Source organism: Betta splendens, chromosome 8 (assembly GCF_900634795.4).
Source record: "Betta splendens chromosome 8, fBetSpl5.4, whole genome shotgun sequence".
NCBI lineage: Eukaryota > Metazoa > Chordata > Actinopteri > Anabantiformes > Osphronemidae > Betta > Betta splendens.
Window position 1 is genome coordinate 14,041,561 of NC_040888.2, and position 19,547 is coordinate 14,061,107.

At 39.5% G+C, this 19,547-nt stretch overlaps 2 protein-coding genes across 4 annotated transcripts; both read right to left on the minus strand.

Annotated features, from left to right (window-relative positions):
- Positions 1 to 505: 505 nt before the first annotated feature.
- Positions 506 to 10,945, minus strand: LOC114860046 (glutamine-rich protein 2). Of its 3 annotated transcripts, XM_029158301.3 has the most exons (20): positions 10,279 to 10,945; positions 6,536 to 6,610; positions 6,236 to 6,313; positions 6,082 to 6,156; positions 5,415 to 5,853; positions 5,113 to 5,198; positions 4,860 to 4,987; positions 4,540 to 4,630; positions 4,095 to 4,352; positions 3,818 to 3,940; positions 3,513 to 3,581; positions 3,129 to 3,293; positions 2,907 to 3,025; positions 2,732 to 2,797; positions 2,534 to 2,635; positions 2,302 to 2,445; positions 1,970 to 2,120; positions 1,454 to 1,565; positions 1,166 to 1,294; positions 507 to 1,089 (listed from the first exon to the last, which is right to left on the minus strand). In XM_029158301.3, exons 1-20 carry the CDS (start codon positions 10,627 to 10,629, stop codon positions 959 to 961), a joined length of 2,892 nt encoding a protein of 963 aa, XP_029014134.1. In that variant the 5' UTR covers positions 10,630 to 10,945; the 3' UTR covers positions 507 to 958. The 3 variants fall into 3 exon arrangements, with proteins under 3 accessions (XP_029014135.1, XP_029014136.1, XP_029014134.1); XM_029158302.3 differs by lacking the exon at positions 2,302 to 2,445 and having other exon boundaries at positions 506 to 1,089; XM_029158303.3 differs by lacking the exons at positions 4,095 to 4,352; positions 4,540 to 4,630; positions 4,860 to 4,987 and having other exon boundaries at positions 506 to 1,089.
- An 805-nt stretch (positions 10,946 to 11,750) lies between these two features.
- mfsd11 (major facilitator superfamily domain containing 11) lies at positions 11,751 to 18,498 on the minus strand. The gene is made up of 14 exons (XM_029158304.3): positions 18,217 to 18,498; positions 17,590 to 17,753; positions 17,353 to 17,408; positions 17,148 to 17,255; positions 16,987 to 17,066; positions 16,792 to 16,888; positions 16,451 to 16,509; positions 16,175 to 16,334; positions 15,253 to 15,302; positions 15,101 to 15,166; positions 14,889 to 15,014; positions 14,597 to 14,771; positions 14,237 to 14,372; positions 11,751 to 14,120 (listed from the first exon to the last, which is right to left on the minus strand). The coding sequence occupies exons 2-14, from the start codon at positions 17,683 to 17,685 to the stop codon at positions 13,959 to 13,961; spliced, it is 1,371 nt and encodes a 456-aa protein (XP_029014137.1). The 5' UTR covers positions 17,686 to 17,753; positions 18,217 to 18,498; the 3' UTR covers positions 11,751 to 13,958.
- Between the last annotated feature and the right edge of the window lie 1,049 nt (positions 18,499 to 19,547).

Sequence of the window (19,547 nt, forward strand, 5' to 3'; positions counted from 1 at the left end):
ATTATACTGTTGCTTCCACTTCCATCACTGTTATCAAGTGACTATATGTTTATGTAAAATCCTAATTAGTTCTGAGTAAAATCTTCACTCTGTCATCTGTTAAATCAAATGCTGAAATCTGCGAACACACCCAGCACATACTTATGAAGTCACTGGACAAAAAAACATCTTCAATGAGAGGAAATGATTCCGGGTAACTTGTGACCAGACTTGAAACTCAGTGACAACTACTTTCATTTGAACTACTAACATGTCCCTTCCTTCTATGAGCCTGTTGTTTCTGTGAACAGGATGTACACTTCTGCTGGTAGTAGTGATTCGTTTCCTCTTGGTGATGCAACACCCGGCTTTTGTTGGCCTTTTGCCACATAGTGCTGAGAGTTGAAGGCAACAACATATGGGGGAGTTTTTACGACTGCTGCCTATAAATACATGTTGTGTACAGACAGGAGCAGTTGTTTATGTACGTATGTAACAAACTGAAACATTGATAGATCTGCTTTATGGATCAGGCTGTTTGCTCTAGTTCAAAGTAACTATAACTTCATAAACACTTGATATCACTTCTACACATTACTGTATATTGTAAGTCGAGCTGTTAAGGAACAATGAAAGTGACATTTTCAGGCCTAGTTTGTTGCACATTGGTGGTGTCTCTCTCTTTTATATTTATTTTACAGACCCCTTTCCACTTAAGCTAATAAGTTGTCAAATGTGAAATGTCTCAGTTTCAACATCTGATATGTTGTTTATGTTTTACTTTGGAAGAATATTACACATTAAATACATATGTATAACAATATTCAATACGTCTGAGGGGAATATACAGTATAAAACACAGGCTGGACTTAGGGTTTGACCAAGCTTTTATGGGATGTGCAAAAACACAAATAACACTCAACAATCACATTAAAATGGTTCCTTCCCACTGAAGTGATGCAGAGCTCTCTGGCTCCCCCTACAGGCTGACCTGCTGACTCTCCAGATGCTCTGAGTTGCTCTCTCCTGCAGCTGAAGTTTGGGTAATGGAGCTCTGAGAAGCGCAGCCCAGGGCTGACACAGGCCAATCCCGACCAGAGATGCTGGATACTGTGAACACACAGAGAGGCAGAGGAAGTAATTCTTTGCTTATTTACCAGGGTTAGGAACAGTGTGTCTGACTCACATGAGCGGCTGCACTGGACACTTCTGGCACTATGTGGGTGAGGAACAAGAGGACTACACCCACACTCAGGGGAAACAGCAGGTTTGTGTGAAGGGGATGCTCGGGCTTTGTCTTTAGTCTTGCACATGCCTGTCACAAAAAGTTCAACACGCTGAAAGATAACAGACCAAAACAACAGCTCCTGGCAATTTGTCTGAACAAGTACAAAAAAATGCAATGAAAAATATCAAGGTATAATGATTTAGAACTAGAATGAATGATTCAGGAAGTGTCAAGAAAAGACTTTACCCTCTTTGGTGGAGATTGTAGGAAGTTTGGTTTCTGCATTTCTGGCTGCTGCTGGGTTCAGGCGACCTTTGTAAATATGACCATCCAGTCCAATGATGTCAACTTCTTCTGACTGACCAATTCAAGCAGAAAGTGCTTTACATTTCTGTAAAAGTCTTAATTTCTTTGGATATAAAGCTAAAGTCCTTACAGTATGTTACTGCACGAATGAACTAATGCAGATAAGAACCTCCCCAAACTTTAAGTTTAGGTTTGAAGTTTTAGGAAAATTGCACATAAAAACTATTTTGCAAGCTCATAATGTCATTTTTTTCAATAACTGTCGAGGCAAACTTTATAATTTTTATGATTTATCCAAGACAATCAGTGTCAGTGTTTTCTATAATACATTTCTAATTTGAGAAAACAAAGTCTCCTGCAGACATGGTCAACTAACTATTTTTTAAACAAAAGTATTCTGTGTTAATGTGTTCAGTATTTAATTCAAGACTCTTTTTATTGTTTTATTTGACCTACCTGAACAACAGTGTCCACTTCTGGCTGACTATGGTGCTTCATGTACTGCAGGCCGGAGCGTCGCTGACTGGATGAGGTGATGGTGTGACTTCCGCCACAGCTGCGCGACATGGCCAAGTGACTGTAGTCAGCCAGTTCAGCGATACGCTCACTAAATGAACGAGGTCATGAAAAACGGGAAACCTAATTATTTTACTAATAATAAAGTAATTCATTCATCACAATTTAAAACAATGACAGGTTTCTGATGCATCTGTAATATTGTCTTCTTCTCTCTATCTGCGTTCCTTAGGTGCTCTGTCTGTCCTCTCCCTGTCCTGACCCTGACTCACTGCTGGACTCCTGCCTGTCTGGGCTTTAGCTTGTATCTTGTAGTGTCCTGGTTGACAGTCTGATGGTGGTAGCGTCTCCATCGTCTCTGCTTCCTGCCTGTGTTAGCTACCTCAAAGTTGTAGCGGTTGGTCCCTGGTCTAAGGCTGAGACAGCAACACAACTTTACAGTGTGTGTAGACTGAAACCTCAAGGTGATCAAGGTAAAGGAAAGCAAAGCGCAGGTGATCTCACCTCCTGTAGTGCTGTCGAAATTGCTCTAGAGCATAAACAGTGAAAGGCCTGATTGACTTGTGTGAAGGAAACCCAGGGGTAGATGGCAGCGTCACCAAATGCCTTTCAAAAACAGACACAGCAACCGAATTTAAATTCAGCTCAGTGACCTGTTGGCATAAAGTTAGTTACTGTCACCAGGTTAGTTACTGGACTCACGGGCCGGGGGTGTGCTTTACCACAGGTCGGTCACAGGAGAGACAGTGAAATCTGTCCACGAGTTGTCTGGAATCAAAGGACTGAGTTTGAGCCTGTATAGTACTTTGGAGGTTTGAATCTCACAGAGGAGGTGGATTGATCTCTCGATCTTCCTGTAGCATCTGCCTTCACTTACTTTCTGATGCCTGCAGCATCTTCATGTTCTGGAGCTCCCTGGGCCTGCAGTTTCTCGTGGATCCTCTTCCAGCGATCTTCCAGCTGCTTCTTCACAGACTCTAACTCAATCCTGTTTAACTACAGCAAGATTAGGGATCAAAGACCACTCATTGGTAGATTAGCACTGTACCACACCCACCATGTGTGACCTCACAGTTAAACAGTAAAGCCTACATCGTACCTTACACTCCATCTCGGTGGAGAGCTTGGCAATGACTTTGTGCCAGTCCTGTTCCTGGCCCGTGACTTTGTTGAGCAGCTCATGGAACATGGAGTTCAGCTGCTCTGTAGCTGAGTCAAACTGCAGACGGCTTACTTTGCTCTCCAATACAGACTTATCAGCTTTCTTAACGTGTGGAGAGACAATCAAACCAATTTAGCGTTACAAAACTGCAAAAACACACAGCAAATGTGATAAGAAGACGGAGACAGAGTGAACATAACTACTATCATCTGATACCAAGAAGCTAAACATGCCCACCAACAACCAGCAAGCTGAACATACCATCCCTACTGCAGAAAGGCCAGATTGAGTCATTAATCGAGTTTCTTTAAAGCCACTTACGATTTCACTCTCCACCATCTGCTTGTCGGCCTTCTTCTCTTCCAGCTCCTCTGTCGTCTTATACAGTTCCTGTCCCAACAATTCATTATTAACGAAAGTAGACAAAAGTGCACATAGTAGTATGCTGATTTAATCTTCACACATTTGACAAATGTTTAATAAAAAGTTTAATAAAAAATACTAGACATTTTATTTCTTTAGCTAGTGATAAGAAAGAGGAAATGTCAGCTGATGTATGGGCAGTCTAGAGATGAGCCAAAGCAAAAACCGAAGATTGTATTGTTACAAGTTGTTTCCTTGTCTACCTCTATGTGACTTTGCTTCTGTCTGTTGTCCTCGTGCAGACATCTGGTGGTTTCATGCAGTTTCTCACACTCGGCTTGGAGGTGATTAATCGCGCTCTGCACATCATTCATCAACTCTGCATTCTGACATACACGCAGTGGTTGAAGGTATTGGTTTAATAAATAAAAACCCACCCGCGGACAGACAAATGAAAACAAATGGATGAGAAAAAGCATGAAGGCATCAAATCAGAAGGTTTCACACAAATTTTTTACATTTTCCTCTGTACTGATCTACCTTTGTTATCTTCAGCGGCCCTGCTCTGCTTTCTGTCTGCTGCTGGACAAGACATTTCACTTTGTCCTGCAGCTGCTCGTAGCACAGGAAAAGACAGCTGAGCTTCCTGTCGATCTTTTCGACAGCTGATCTCTCATTAATACGACAGGGGCCCTCGCTATCGCTTTCATCCTGCTGGTCCTCAAACTCGAGGCTGCTGGACTGCTCTAAATTCAAGGACAGCATCATGTCCTCTAACATGCCTCGAAGGCTGTCCAGCTAAATTTACAGGTCAGGAAATAAGCACAGAACTGAGATTAGAGCTTTGTGTGTGAGCGTTTACGCCTGCTGAATGCCATTTACTGACACTTACAGTTACTGATTGCTCAAACAGAATTGCATACTACATCTTTATTACATACTAGCAGTTCATTACCACCCTGTCCCTTGGTAACGTCTTTCTGACCTGTTCATGTTGGTGTGTTTCTCTCTCCTCAGATAAAGCCTGTCTAATCTCCATCTGCTTTACATCCTCCTCTAGTGTCTGCACAGACCTCCTGCACATGATGGAGGGTTGAGTATGAAAGTGTAGACGAAGAAATACACTAATCTGAGCAGTTTATCCTATAACACAATTTACCTCAACACACATAAACCAACTAAGAAGGCCAGAACTACCGTTCTCTAATCTGTAGTTCATCTTCAATGTGCTAAAATGTTTCTCTTAAACACAGGATGCTTCAGAAGACTGAATATATAATAGGGTGTCTTGTGTCCTATCTTTACCTGAGGAAAAATATTTGCTGTCGGAGGTCATGCAACTCTCTGCTGTCTGAATACACACTCTCTGTAGGTCCTGAGCTGTTTTCTCCTTCCTGGCTTCTTGGTTTCATAATATCTAATAAACTGTTCAGCTTTGGACAAGCACATTACATGATAAGAACTCTGACAGCAGACAGTACGTGATGCTGCGGTGTTTATCTTAGGGCTGTTTGTAAGGGTAAGAAAACAATATCACACTTTTGGTTCTCTCACCCACCTTTTCCCAGTCACTCATCAAACCATCTAACAAAGCTTTCTGCTGGTTTAGTTGATCCATCAGATTATTAGACACATTCTGTAAACCTAAACAAAAAGATGACATCAAACCATTAAATAAAGTGAGTGATTTGAGTGATTATGTCAAAACACAAATTAGTAAGTCCAAGCTTGAGCTTTGAGGATTTCAATTTACTGCAATACTGTATGTAGCAGTGTAAGTGTGAGGTCAGGTTCAGGATATTTAAAACATAATGGGTTTTTCAAACTGGTAGGTTACATCAAATGATTTGCTTTAATTACCTGCGTTAGCTATAAATTCTCTGAGATGAACCAGCTCAGTCGGCTCCACCTTTGCTTCCTCCAGTGCCTCCAAACGTGTTTCCAGCTTGTAAAAGTTTTCTTTTAGTTTCCTGATGCTTTTCTGAGAATCTGCTGTTTCCACATTGTGTAGTGAACCACTAGACTCTGGAGACAGGGGTATACCAGCTGCTGCCTGCTCTGTACCCAGATGGGTCTGCTGAGTTGACGGGACTAAGGAGAACTCCCTGGCCAACTGGATGTCCATCACTTTCTCTCCAGAGTTGACTGGAGAAGTGGGAGACGCTGTCCTGACAGAATCTTTGAACGAGTCAGTGGAGGAGGGTACACTGACATAAGAAGTGTTGGCATCAGTGAAGTTGCTGTCATGTATAGGTTGGACTGCTGTGCCCTGACAAGCTGCCCTTAAGTCTAAAAGCTCCTGAAAAAAACAAAAATAAACAGAAAAAACAGAAAAAAAAGATTTCTCTGCAAATTCATATATTTTCCTGAGTCTGATGAAATTAATTTTAACAAACATATAGATGCAAGTGTTCACATAGCTGAACCTGCAGAAAGCTTTTGGGAAGATTCATCAAATATTGTATTTGGACATATTAAGGGCATTTCCCTTCGCATGATCATACGTTCAGACTGTTCTGGCTTTTACCTTTTGAAGGTTTTCTGTGTTGCTGAACAGCTTCTCTGGGTCTGGATACTTTTCAAAGGTGTCCTTTACACATGTCTGTTGCAGATAATTGAATTATTATGATGAACACAGTTTTACTAAACAGAAGCTTCACTTATTCATCACACACACTCACCAAAGTTTCCTCCAACGTGTCCACACGGTGGCAGCACTTCTCCACAGCAGTGATTGTCTCTTCACATGCGCTATCCAACTGGAATTTGAGAATAATTATTTTAACAATTATTAAGTTGGAAAAAATAACAAGCAATGATATTTGCAATCTTAAAAGAGGTCATAGTGCATCATCTCACCATTCACCCGTAAACTTAACTTTCAGTTTTGTTTTGTTATGTTAGAAATGGTTTTATTCTAAATCACATCAGTTGATAAAAGAACAGGAAGAAGATTATTTTGTGAGCAGCGAGGAATTCACCTGCTTTCTTTGCTTCTTCATCTCTTCCTTTAGATTCTCGTTCTGGTTATGGAGATCCTCTATGAGCTTTATGACCTACAGTGTGATGATAACAAATGACAAATACTCAAATCAATCACTGTTCAAGAAGTTTAAATGAACAAGTGAAAATATGCAGAAGGTTTTGACTGCACGGTTTTACAGTCTGAAATAACTCAATCGTGATCTGAGGACTATGATTGAGGAACTTTAACATTCCTCAGGGGTTTAAATAAGCAAGATCCGTCTCATAGCAGCATCTCCCTGACCCTAAACCCCCCCAACCCCAAAAGCATACTGAACTGCAACAGTAGTTGACAAAGAGGATAAAGAACAATTGAAATGTTTGAGATGAGGCGAATCAAGCTGTTACACTGGCATTTCAAGCTACTAACTGCTCTATAAGCTTCCTTTGAGACATTCACACTTTGTTTAGAGAGTAAACAGTCACAGTTAATTTGATCTTTTTAAATTGGGAACATGTTGAATTTGTGTGTGTCTAGTTTTGTGATGTGTGCAATCCTGAAACAAAGGAAATTCCTGAGCTGCATGAGTGCTGGTGTGTAACCTGTGTCAAAGGTGCATGGACATGCAATGATACATAGTGACCCCACATAGCTTCACAGTCATCAGCAGCTCCGTCTGAATGGCAAACAGTGTGGTCACACTCCACTGCACCTGAGTAACTGAAACTTTCTACTTCTGCAACAGCATTGGGTGAATTTGTAATATTTGTTCTCTCTCTGCGATTGTTACTTAGTCCACAGCAAAATTTCTTTTAATCAAATAATTGAGATTAAACATAGGTCACCAATTTTTTAAATTGATACTGAACACATCTTTTAAACAAAGTTTTCAATCATCTTGTTTTGAGGGAAGCATGTGAATAATCTCGAGATCACATCATTTGATAAACTTTTTCAACCCACATACCGTTATGTGGGTACTACAATAACAATAACTACAATGTGCCGGAATTCATAAAAATGTAATTAATTTATTTATTCTATTCTTTGATTTGAAATTTTATGTGTTAAGGCCAGTGACAATGTAGTATATTAACATTCTGACCCTTTTTATTTAGTTCTGTTACTTGTATGTAGTTTTTACTTGAAAACAAAATGTCAGATTTTTTTAAATTAAATTTTAAATGAGCAATATATTAATATAATAATTTATTATTGTTTTCAAGTTTTTTATTCAAGCCCATAGCATGGAAAAAACGTGTCAAAGTATGCATGTGTCGGATTCTATATTAAGTAACCTTCACAAACCTTTACTGCACCTCTTTTAAGCCATGGAATCTGGGCCAAGACAATGTGAACAAGCACTTAATGTTTAAAAGCACTAAAATATTTCATGTATCTTAATAGATGAGTTTTCAGGAAGTACAGGAAATGCATCATCAATTTTAGATACAGAGTTTGTACCATGCACCATGTTGTGCTGAATTTATTAGTCTGTAAAATTATTGAAATCTAAGAGATATGTATAATTTCCAGAAAATTTAGATGTCATTGGAGTGTGACGTAAAGACTCAATCACATAAACTCATCATTTTGCAGGAGATACTGTATTCAAATGATAGAAGTGGTACAGATTAAATATTACTGATTAATAGATTGATCAGGTTTAGTACATTTATCTGAAATGCAAATAAATGTGTATGAGGATAAGTTGTTTTCAAATATTATTATAAATCCAGTCAATGACGAAAACAAAGCACTTGTTTTTATGGCTTGTGGCCCAAGTTTCCTCTTTTGATACACATTTGAATCAAAAACAAATTATTCAGTTTCAGCATTCTGTTGTGCTGTTACGCTTGTGGCTTAATAGGATGTGAACAGAAAGAAGTCATTAGTAACATGAGAGCTTTCACTCTGCAACAACTCAGAATGCCCTTCTTCAGTAAAATCAATGAAACAGTTTCTATTCTGCTGACTCAGACCACAAAAATGACCTCCTGGACAGGTGTAATTCAGTGAGAGAGTGAGAGGAAGCCTTCCACTTCATCTTGGTTATACTTTAAGCTGTAGCCTCATAAAGAACAGTCAGCCATTAACTGAATATGACTGTTCAGTCATCAGTCAGATGCTTTCAGATCAGGCACAACAGGGGCTTCCAACAGCCCAATGCACTTACTAGTGAAGATTATTTCTCTGACAGGTTAATAGGTAGACACTGGCCCACAGCCTCATCCCCACGACATGTGGCATATACCCTTCTGTAGTTCAGCAGCTGACAGTGAATTGAATGGGGGGTGAATGGGGGACAGGAGCATGCAGGGTCAGCGGCTACACCAGTTGACCCGAACTATGCCCAAAGAGGACATGAATGATTCAAAAGGGCATCTGAAAGATGGAGCATCACCTGCCCCTGCCCGATATCCTGAAGGCTATTCATCCCCTGACAACCAGACTCATCTCTGCAGGGGACTAATTACCCCTATCAGAGAGAGGGAGAGAGAAACAGGGAGAGAGAAAGAGAGAAAGAGAGAGAGAGAGAGAGAGAGAGAGGGAGGGCAGGGGAAAAAAGTAGGTGAGATCAGGAGTGAGAAAGAAAACTCTGTTTATTTCATTACTGCAATTCATGTTGTCTAACACAAAGACTAACAGTTTGAGTATCGCTGATCATAGTATCTGTCTTTAGGGAGCGGCACGACAGAAACCTGAACAGAGACTCACGGAGGTCATCCGAGATGTGAGGGTGGTGCCCATCTCCTATTGTGCTCTGATCTGTCATCAACAGCTTAGTGCTATGCTGACATGGTCACTGCAGCCCATCATAGGTTGGAGGAGAGGAAAAAGAGTGGCTAATACTAGTTTAGACACAAAGTGAGTCTTAAAGAATATGTTATTTACCTAATAACCATAATAATAGAAGGATTACAAAATAACATGATTTCCTGCAATTAGGATGAATAACTCATCTTAATATGTAGTCTGCTCCTTCTGGGAAGACACGCGTCATCATTCCTGCCATCACCAGGGCCACAATTCTCTTTACTGTTATTCAGCTAAAACCACTGGATTTGTGTGTTGAATTGGTTGAAGGTTCAGGTAAATATTAACAAAGTGAACTGTAAGAATTGTGTAGTAGCTGAGTGCCGATCATGTGATTGCAGGTGTTGTGTATAGGGCAAATAAAATGACAGCAAAGTGTCCGTCAATTTCTCACTTGAAAATTACTATTAACAACCAATGAACCAGCTTTCCACAAGCCATTAAGATTAGTTTAGTTTTTTTATATTTTATATGTATTTGATTTTCGATTTTTTCTAACGAACTATATTATTACCCTCCACCCTCTATCTGCTCCCTCCATTTTCTAAAAGTTTAGTCATGTGTAAATCTTCTAAGCAACAATATAATGATCATATGCATTCCGTTGAAAAGTTGATTGTGACTAAAATATCATATAGAATAATATTATAATAAAATACATTTGACAATATGGTAAAACATAGAAAGGAAGGTGCTTAAAATGCAACCTACTAAATAAACTAGTTCATGAAATCATCAATATTACATTCATATTGTATCCACGTGTACAACAAATAATTATCCATTACCGTTAAAATTGTTTTGACTCTAATAAAGACACTTTTTCTGTATACTTTACTCTGAACGTCATTTTAATCAAATTTATTTTTAACTGAATTTAGTAAATCATAAAAACTCGTGATTAATATTGATTACAAGTTATAAGACTCAAAGAACAGTGACCTGGGAGACGCCATCCTCGCAAGCTTGGACGCGGGAGAGGAGTCCGCCGGGGACGGGAGAGGGAGATGGAGAGGTGAGTTTGCGCTTCTGCAGCTCGTTGTCGGAGTGACCCTCCTGGTCCAGCTCGGTCGGGATGTGGGGCTGTTCGGCTGCCTCTGTGACACCGGTGACATTAAGGTCCCTGGGGCCGGGAGCAGATTCCCTCCACCCGGTCCTCACTTCCACTAAGTCCAGCTGCCTCAGCACAGCAAAGAGCAGCGAGTGGAGCGCGCTGAAGTTGACAGCTCCCTCATGAGGCGTCCCGATGGCCAGGTTCAACAACTCATACAAGCTGATGTTCTCCTCCGACATGTTTGTTTGTATGTCTGTCCCAAGACAACCGTTGGCCTTAAACAGCAAACTTAAGCTAGTGGGAGCCGAGTTAGCATTAGCTCAAAGTTAAATCTTATCCTTGAAATGTGTGTAACGTTTAGAAATCCTGCGAGTTGGTAAACAGTGGTAATATACTCAACATATAACTTAGAATTTACTACCGCCAGTCTACCGTCGCTATTAACGGCGTCCAGCAGCATCCCATTGGCACCGGTAACTTAGGTTAATCTCAGAGTTTGGTAGAACATGTTCAAGGGAAAACGGCAACTGCAGCTGCGTCAAACTTACACACCAACCGGAAGTATTGACATTCGGCCTAGTTCACAATAAATGTCCTGGCATCGCGACAGAAAAGACTAGCTTATTATTAGAGCATAAAGATTTTTTTTAATCTCCAGGTCCTCCTTTTTGTAGGAGTTTTGAGCTATGTACAATGCAGCAGCTCGATTCTCACATAACAATGGCGTTTTTCTTTATTTTTAAATCCGCCACCGGATGTTCAGGTTTGTGTTGTTTAACGCTTTACGCCTTTGATACCCACGTTGGAGTCAACTTGGCGTTACCAGTCGCCTAGCAACAAGAGGCACGTCAGTGCGCGAGCATGAAGCCTGTGAAAGGTTCGAACGTATATATTAATCTTTATGATAGTGCATTCATTTAATTGTCCTACAATATAATGTAATAAAAATAGAACTACTAGCATCAAACCCAAGTAGTAAACGTATAGCTTAGCTATAAACAATCTTGTTCGGGTCCATACATAAACTGTCGTTCAATTAAAAAAAATGGGTGCTCTAATTTGCAATATTTTAAAAACACAATATCTGGAACTATTTAATGATGCAGCCTATCTGTAATATAAGGGCATATGCATTAGTGATTATAAAGTACTGTATATGATTGGTTTCATCATTGTTCTAGTATAATTATTGTTCTAGTATAACTATTTGATTTTAGTGATGCAATGTTGTGTCCAAATATCTGAGTGTTTTGTATTTAAATGATTTTATCTTCTTTTTACTTAACCACTTTTCTTTTATTCACATCTAATATCCACTGAATGTCATGTGATTGCAGTTTATATTATAAAAGCACAGGAATAATGTCCAAAACAACAATTTATTGAAAATAAAAACAACCAGGTAAAGCTGTGGGTGTAATAATGACTGCATTCAAGTATTAAAAAAAATCATCTTACTAATACACAAGCATTTCCCTTACTATCCTTGAGATTGATTCATCCAGCAGTCTCAAAAATCTTTATTTGGCATCAAGTAACTAAAATATGTTCGGTTATCATAAACTGCAACATTACAAACAAAAGTACACCCTCTTGAATTGAATTGCTCTGTAGCTTTGGTGTGAGTTTAGCCAGTTAGGATTTCAGGGAATGATTGTGGGTGATAACAGAAGAAGAATAGCGAGGGTTCACAGTCACACTAACATGTTCAAGTTGTACGTCTGTTTTAATGCTAAACGAAAGTAGGTCGCCAAACTGGTGGTTGAGACACTTAAATAGTTTTGTTGTTTTAGGACACACAAAGTGTATACATTAATATGGTAGCACAGCCAGTCTATGATGGTTTTACTCTACTTGAAAACACAATACTTTTTATTTATGGTTAAGGGTTTCTTAGCTTGGACATAATGTGAAGCTTTGTGTTCACTGATTTTGTACTGTACTGTACTGTTGTAAATCACACATTCTTTATGTCTATGTTTATTTTGTGTTATTTGAGCGTCCACTAGAGCATTCATTAAGGCACTTATTAGATTTCATGATATCACCAAAGTTATTATGGTTTGTTGTGTATGGACATGCTGCTACAGTTGCACAAACATTTTGGTGTCTGTTTCCCTTTAACTATTAATCATTTCCTGTGAAACTGCCTCTGAGGGTCTCATCAGAGCCACAGTAGATGCAGTTTGGATTTATTACAAGACTCAACAAAGAACATCACTGAAACTCTAGTAGCTACTATATGTAGCATTTTGAGCATAATGAGAGAAAGTGCAAAAATTTGCCATTTTATGTTCACAAACAAACATTTCAACTTGTTTCCCTTTAAAATGCTTCAATCCTTCTTGTTGTAGTGTCTTTAAATTATGTGATTACATTCTGACCGCAACTGAACATGTAGGAGAAACTGGAAAGCACAGCACAACTATTACACGTGACATGAAAGCAATGCTTGGTGGCTCAGTCGGTAGAGTGTTGGCTTAATGAGTGGAAAGTCTCAGGTTCAAAGCCCACCAGATCACCAAGTGTGTCCTTGAGTTAGACACTTTGCACTAGATCCCCAGGTCTGCCGCACTGTGGCTGACCACTGCTCCCCTCAGGGGATGAGTTAAAATGCAAAGAATAATTTCCCCAATGTGGGATCAATAAAGTTCAATTATTTATTATTATTCATTATTTAAACTGTATGGGGGATGATCGCATTAATACACATGGAGTCAATGAGATTGAATCTGAGCACATTGTGTGCTTACAGTGTCTGATGCCAAGAGTCACACGAGAACGTGAAACGACGATGCAGACATTATTCTAGTTCTGACAGTCAAATCCCTTTAGAAGACCAAATCCAACAATGTACTGGTGAACAGGTGAGATTTTTTACATTGTGCCTATGGTTCAAAGCACAGTTTTATAACCTCAAACCCCTGGGTACTGGATCCTCTAATGACGTTTTAGGTTAAGAGAACATTTTGTGTGGAAACATGTCAACACAACAATGTGACTTACGGCTGTGTTTTAATTGGCTGAAAGAACAATAGCAAAATGAGTGCTAGTTAAAAGGATATTTTACATTCATTGTTGGGTTCGGTCTTTTGGGGGATTAGCCTACAAAAGAAAGCATCACCTTCACATTCTATAAGGCTACACATGTACCAAGAGCAGCTGCAGCAAATAAAGCCAGTCCATTTCCTCAGGATCTGTCCAGGCACAAGAAGTGAGTCAACCACCCTTGTTGTAGCTCACTATTTGAAAATGCTGAATCAAAGTTTGTTATTAGTTTGACTAATAACCCCCATGTAAAGGATATTTCCTGAATTTGCCCAGATTAATACAAAAAAATTGTGAACAACATGAAACAAAAAAATAGAGTCACCTCCTTTTGTTTTCTGATTTTCTAGTCAAAGTTGAGATAAAGATGAATATTTGGCTTCATTCAGCCAGGCCTTACGCGACTGAGTGGCTCTGTAATAATACCACAATATCAGCCAAGAGGTGACACTTAAACATTAACCTTTTTCCAGCTGTGAGGATCAAATTGTCTCCAGATGTGCCCTCCTCACCAGACAGATCAGATGCTGTCGTAGTCCGAGTCTCGCCTGCTGGACACAGCGAGTCGCTCTGCCATAAAAAACGTCATAGAGCCCAGAAAACCTGCCAGGACCAGGATGAGCAGCTGCCAGTGCAGCAGTAGGTAGTTACTGTAGAAGAAGGCTAGAGCAGCCATGATGGACTGCAGGGAAATAAAAGCATGTTACAGTTAATTCAGATAATGGATAATGAGGACGTTGAGCCTCAGCAGAATTGCTGCTTAGGTTATCTTTGTGGAGTCACGAGTTGAAAATTCACCTGGGTAAACTTTAGGACAGCAAAGGCCGGTGCGCTGTTGTCACGGAACATGAAGCCGATGATGCTGAGGAGCTGAGTGTTGAAGCAGCTGTCGCCCAAACCGAGCAGGAAGCTGCACAGCAACGCCACCCAGAGACTCCGCAACACACAAACAGAGACGTTAGGAGAACGCGGGGTGAGCAGACCGGTTTTCACAAACCATGGATTGAGAAATGAATTGGTCAATTAATATCTTCTTTTTTTGCACTTTAAATTTTTTGCTTTCAAAGCCATTTGATGCCAGTAACACATAGCACAAAAAAATATATATATTTTATTTAAAACTCTTCAAGTTAAGTCTGTAGTTAGTGCTCTTTGTACCTGGGGGTTATGTAGCCTTGTAGATCTGTTCCTGCCTCTGGGGCCAGAGGAGCGTCACTAGCAATGTTTAGGAAAATCAAGTAAAAGGCAACAAAGTGTGTGATGACCCCAAGCAGCACCACCGGGTTCCTCCCAAACCGGTTGTCCTTGTTCAGCATCCCAAACACGCCCCCTCCTGGCAAAAGAAAACAAAACGAAATCAGACTCGTGACATTCCACTGCCTGCTTCCTTGTTCTCTCCGTCATGCTCTCATGTGATGATCGTAAAATAACCTGACACAGAGATACATACCTAAGATTTCGCCAACGCCAATGCAAATGCCAGAGATGCCGATCAGACTCTTGGCATCTTGGCCGAACTGTGTCATCGCTCCAATACACGTCCCGTAAACTCCGCTATAAAAGGTGAGCTCCAGACCTGGTGGTGAAGCAAAGCAGCCATTACTCAGACTCATCAGTTGCTTTCTTCACACCATGGTGTTTGTCTTATACCCATTCACCCACCTGTGTATCCTATGGAGACACTTAGCAGCAGCATCTCTTTGGTGACAAAGATTTTACAGGCTTGAACTGAAAATAAGGAAGTAGATGTTAACCCCTGAGGTTGTTCTTATCCTCTGCAAGCTTCAAGAGGTCCCGACGGGGAGAAAACTCACTGAAAGCATCCAGCGCTTGCATCCAGATGCCTGAGCGGCTCCGATCTACCCTGCAAAAAGGCAAAAAAAAAACAAAAAAACATTAACAATACAAGCACAACAGAAAGTCACTGCAAAGTTTTCTGTACTGAACTGATAAAGCCGGAACCATTTTATCCCATAGATTTTCACAGACTCGTATTTTTCTTGGACATTTTCACCTTTCAACTTGTGCCTAAACTAGACTTGGTTGCTATAACAACTATATCACAGCCCATTCAAAGAGAGCTGCAGGAAATACAACAAAGGATGCCATTTACAATCAAAGGTCACCCGTCTCATTCTGCTCTGTTACACAGACCAGGCTCTCATCTGTCTTTTAAAAAAGTATTTTCCAAGACATTTGCAGCCTTCTTTCAACAGTAGATGGAGTTTATGTGGATGCCAGGTAAATAAAGGGGGAACAGCTCAGACCCATCCCACCTGTCCCTGCACTATGAGGAACCCAAGCTACAGTGTGGAAGTATACCATCATCACTACGTTTACTAGTGGGAAAGAACTTGTTGTTGCTGTATAAGTGGTTTGGTATTTATGGTTTTAACTCGTGACATTTGTGACACAGCACTTCCTGCTTGTTGACTACAGACATCAACTCAAAATCAGCCTGCAGTGCATTGCACTATTTTATTTAAGTGTACTCCCTGTTAGATGCCATGCATGCTTTTCTGTGTAATACATGTCCAGATTGAAACTTTTTTTTTTTCATTTGACTTTAATTTTGTATTTACTCCTTCATCTGCAAGTCATCATGAGCTTAACACTGAAAACAAGATTACATCTTTTTTCACATTTACCACAATGACACAAACCTGTTAGGGACAATTGGTCTTTTCTTACAGGTCAGTTCTGTACAAGAGTCATGGAAACCCTGATCACACTCACATAGCTGATGAGCTGCTCTCTGAGGATTCGGCCTGCAGCTGTGACTCCAAGGTGTCAGAAGGAGGGGTGTTGGGGTCAGGCTTACGAATCAGAAAGAAGAGGAAGCAACCGACCAGGCTGATGACCGTGAGAGAGATGAACACTGTCCGACGATCTTTGTCTGAGACAAAAAAACATGAGTCATGTACTTAAAATTACATGTCTTGCAAGAAGTCAGCACAGGAGCTTTAATGGATCTAGGAGTAGTAATAAATGCACAGCTGACATTTTTCCTACCTGTTATGTGAACATGTCCGTGCCAGGCACAATATATATACAGGTTTCCAAAAAATAAGCTGCAGAGAAATAACAAGTGTTTAACAAATAAAATAACAAAAAGCAACATTTTAATAATGCATTTTCTATATAAATAAATATGTATTTATTGTTTGTTATTATTATTTGTTGCCAAAATATTCACTGTTAATATAGATTAGTGGAAACTGGGTAGAAAGATATATCTGTTGTGGTGCCAATAGCTTTATTACAGAGGATTTTATTACTGATAATATCAAACTGAAATGTTGAGCTAATAGGAATTCCAGTGTAAGTACACAATTGGGGTGGAACAGGATTACCTGAACTGAAGCAGCGCCCAGAATATACCACTGTTTCTTCCAATGGTGTTGTCGTTTGAGTTAATGGCAAGCACATTACCCTGAGCTGTCCAAAGGACTAGAGAATAAAAATATAAAGACTTTGTTACACATGCATTTCAGTAACGTTAACGGGCTGAGTATAAAGGTTTTATAGGTGCTGTAATGTTTTGTTACCTGCTGCTCCTATTCCAACCAGCACAGACACGGTATAGAAACTCCACGTGTATGGGTAAATGAACATGGCTATGTATCCACTGCAGCAATCAAAACAGAGGCAATAGAGGTGTGAGTCAGCATGAAACGGTACTTGCTTGTGATAACCCGTGTCAGCTCACCTGTACAAAAGCCCACTAAAGAACATTGATAGCTGTGGCCCGATGACAGTCACCACTGATGGAGCAATCAGGTTGGATGCAGAGAAAACCCCATAAATGATGGCCATGCTGCAAGAGATGGACTAAAATTATAAGGTCCAAATATGCACAGATGCTGTTAGTTCAATAAAACACAAAGCCTGAAAGCATGTTGACATATGTTTACCTCGTGTACCCACTGCCATGGAACTCAGTGCTGTTAAAACTCTTGAGAACCGTTTGCTGTAAAAATGATATGAAGTTATTTGCTTATTATTCTCCTGCATTCTACATCTGATCAACAATGCTAAATAATAGTTTTCTTCAAGTGGGAGAGAGTTAGCGAAATCTACCACAGCTGTTCTGAAGAGGATTAGTGTGCAGAATGAAAATTGAGTCACTGTCACACTGCATGTGAACTCACCTCTATATTGCCACATGTTTGAAAAGCTGTGAACATGAACATAAAGCCGAAGCCTAGAATAATGATGTTGAAAAGCCTTTTACCCTCAGGACTCATTTTGGACAGTATGTGCAAATTCTTACAGGAACTGAATAAAAAGGAATCTACTGAGCTGAACAGCACATCTGTGAATAGAAAGAGATGGAGATACGCAAGTTAGAAAGGTGAGTAAAATCCCAAAAAAACTCTATGTACTCACTGAAATATTAAATTGAAAATGCAGAAAGAAACATGCTTAAAAACCCATCCCAATGGCTTGCTTTGACATATAACTAATCACACGGGAACTTTTTTGTTTAGATAAATAAGCATTACATTCATCCATTAGGGATTTTAAAAGCAAAATTAAGCTGTAAGACATTAAAATGTTTTTGGGAGGGGTGACATACTTATGCCGAATTATAGTGGATCGTTTAGTTTAACATACGTAATTATTATGTGCTATGTTTGACTGTGCGGAAGGAAACGTTTAACGACTAATCAATCGACTGATCAAACAACAGCTGTTCGAGAGCGAGTTGTCTTTTACATGTGTGATGTCAGGTTAAGACATCAGCTGTATAAATAATACAACAGGAAACAACTTACCTGCAGCGCAGAAGTTGTCGGGTGAAGCGTGTGGCTGTACAGTATGTGCGGACTCACTGTATTTTCAACAACATAGCTAGCTTAGCTCCTTGAAGAAGACTCGTAATCCTTAGCAATTCAGTTTCTCCATGACATCTTTAAACGAGCTGCACCATTGTGTTTTTCTTTGTACAAAACAGGTGCTGCGGAGAACTTCAAGGCACTGGTATAAAAGAAAACGCCAAGCAAGAAAGTCGTGTCATGTGAGTCAATCAGCTGACCGTATGGCTGTGAAGAACTGGTTTCTTCTTCGTTTTAGTTTTTAATTGGCGGTTGGCAAACAACATTTTAGTACATCAGCGCCACCAACTGGAATGGAGTAATCTGTACGCATTTCATTCAAAAAACGATTTATCTATTTACTCTAGCTTTATATGTTTCCAGTATGGTATTACATGCTCCGTCGTCCTTTTTATGCTACAAAATTCACAGTTGCCTGTGCTGCGGTTCTATATACTCAATAGTGAGCCAAGTGTTTCCACGTGTTAATAGTGTAAAATTATTAACTCACTTTATTTACAAGTGGTAATTGGTTGCTTTTCAGAATATTCTTCAACAGTTGAAATGATTAATAACAGAAATATTCATCAGGAAAGGGTAGCTTTGTGAATAAATGGAATTGGACCAAGAAATATGTCATTTCAGTTCCTAAAGTAAGACTGTTGGATCTGTTGCAAATAAAAATCCAGGATTCATAAAAATACTATCAAAAAAACAACTGTTTTTGTTTTCCAGGTAATGAATATTATAGAGTTTGGTTTTGTGTGCATTTGAGATAAGATGTAAGATAAGATGTATAAGATGTTTAATTACAGTACCAGACATCCTGAACCTGATAATATATTGGAATTCAAGCAGCAAGATTCTGGGTTTATAAGCAATATTTTCTCATTTACCAAATATAAATACTACATTAGAAACACATTCCGAACAAAGTAAAAAAGTGTTCTGCCAAATATCCTAACAGTGTCGGCATGTTTTCTTTTACCATTAAGGTTTATGACCAGAAGCTACTGTTTGTAAGACTGAGGTATGAAGGTCTTTGTCTTAAATTAACAAATTAGAGAAACATTACAGAAAAACAGTCATAAAAACATTTAATGACACGTTGACATGGGTTTTTGGTAAACACCTACTTTGACAAGAAATATAACTTTCAGTTAATCATTTCAGTCCTCTATTTGTCTATAAATTGTAAAAGCTGTGACACATTTCCTGTTGGAATTGTTAGTAAACATAGTGCAATAAATGTTGGTTACAAGACTCAGTTCCACTAGATGACCTCACTTTTC

Bases quoted from the DNA above. Each gene is read 5' to 3' on its own strand.
- LOC114860046 (XM_029158301.3), bottom strand. From the start codon at position 10,629: ATGTCGGAGGAGAACATCAGCTTGTATGAGTTGTTGAACCTGGCCATC. The intron at 3,294-3,512 runs GTAAGTGGCTTT...CCACACGTTAAG, and splicing joins AGATGGTGGAGAGTGAAATC to AAAGCTGATAAGTCTGTATT. The intron at 1,295-1,453 runs GTAAAGTCTTTT...TTTTTGTGACAG, and splicing joins TACAATCTCCACCAAAGAGG to GCATGTGCAAGACTAAAGAC.
- mfsd11 (XM_029158304.3), bottom strand. From the start codon at position 17,685: ATGAGTCCTGAGGGTAAAAGGCTTTTCAACATCATTATTCTAGGCTTC. The intron at 15,167-15,252 runs GTGAGTTTTCTC...CCTTATTTTCAG, and splicing joins GCAAGCGCTGGATGCTTTCA to TTCAAGCCTGTAAAATCTTT. The intron at 14,121-14,236 runs GTGAATTTTCAA...ATTTCCCTGCAG, and splicing joins CTGTCCTAAAGTTTACCCAG to TCCATCATGGCTGCTCTAGC.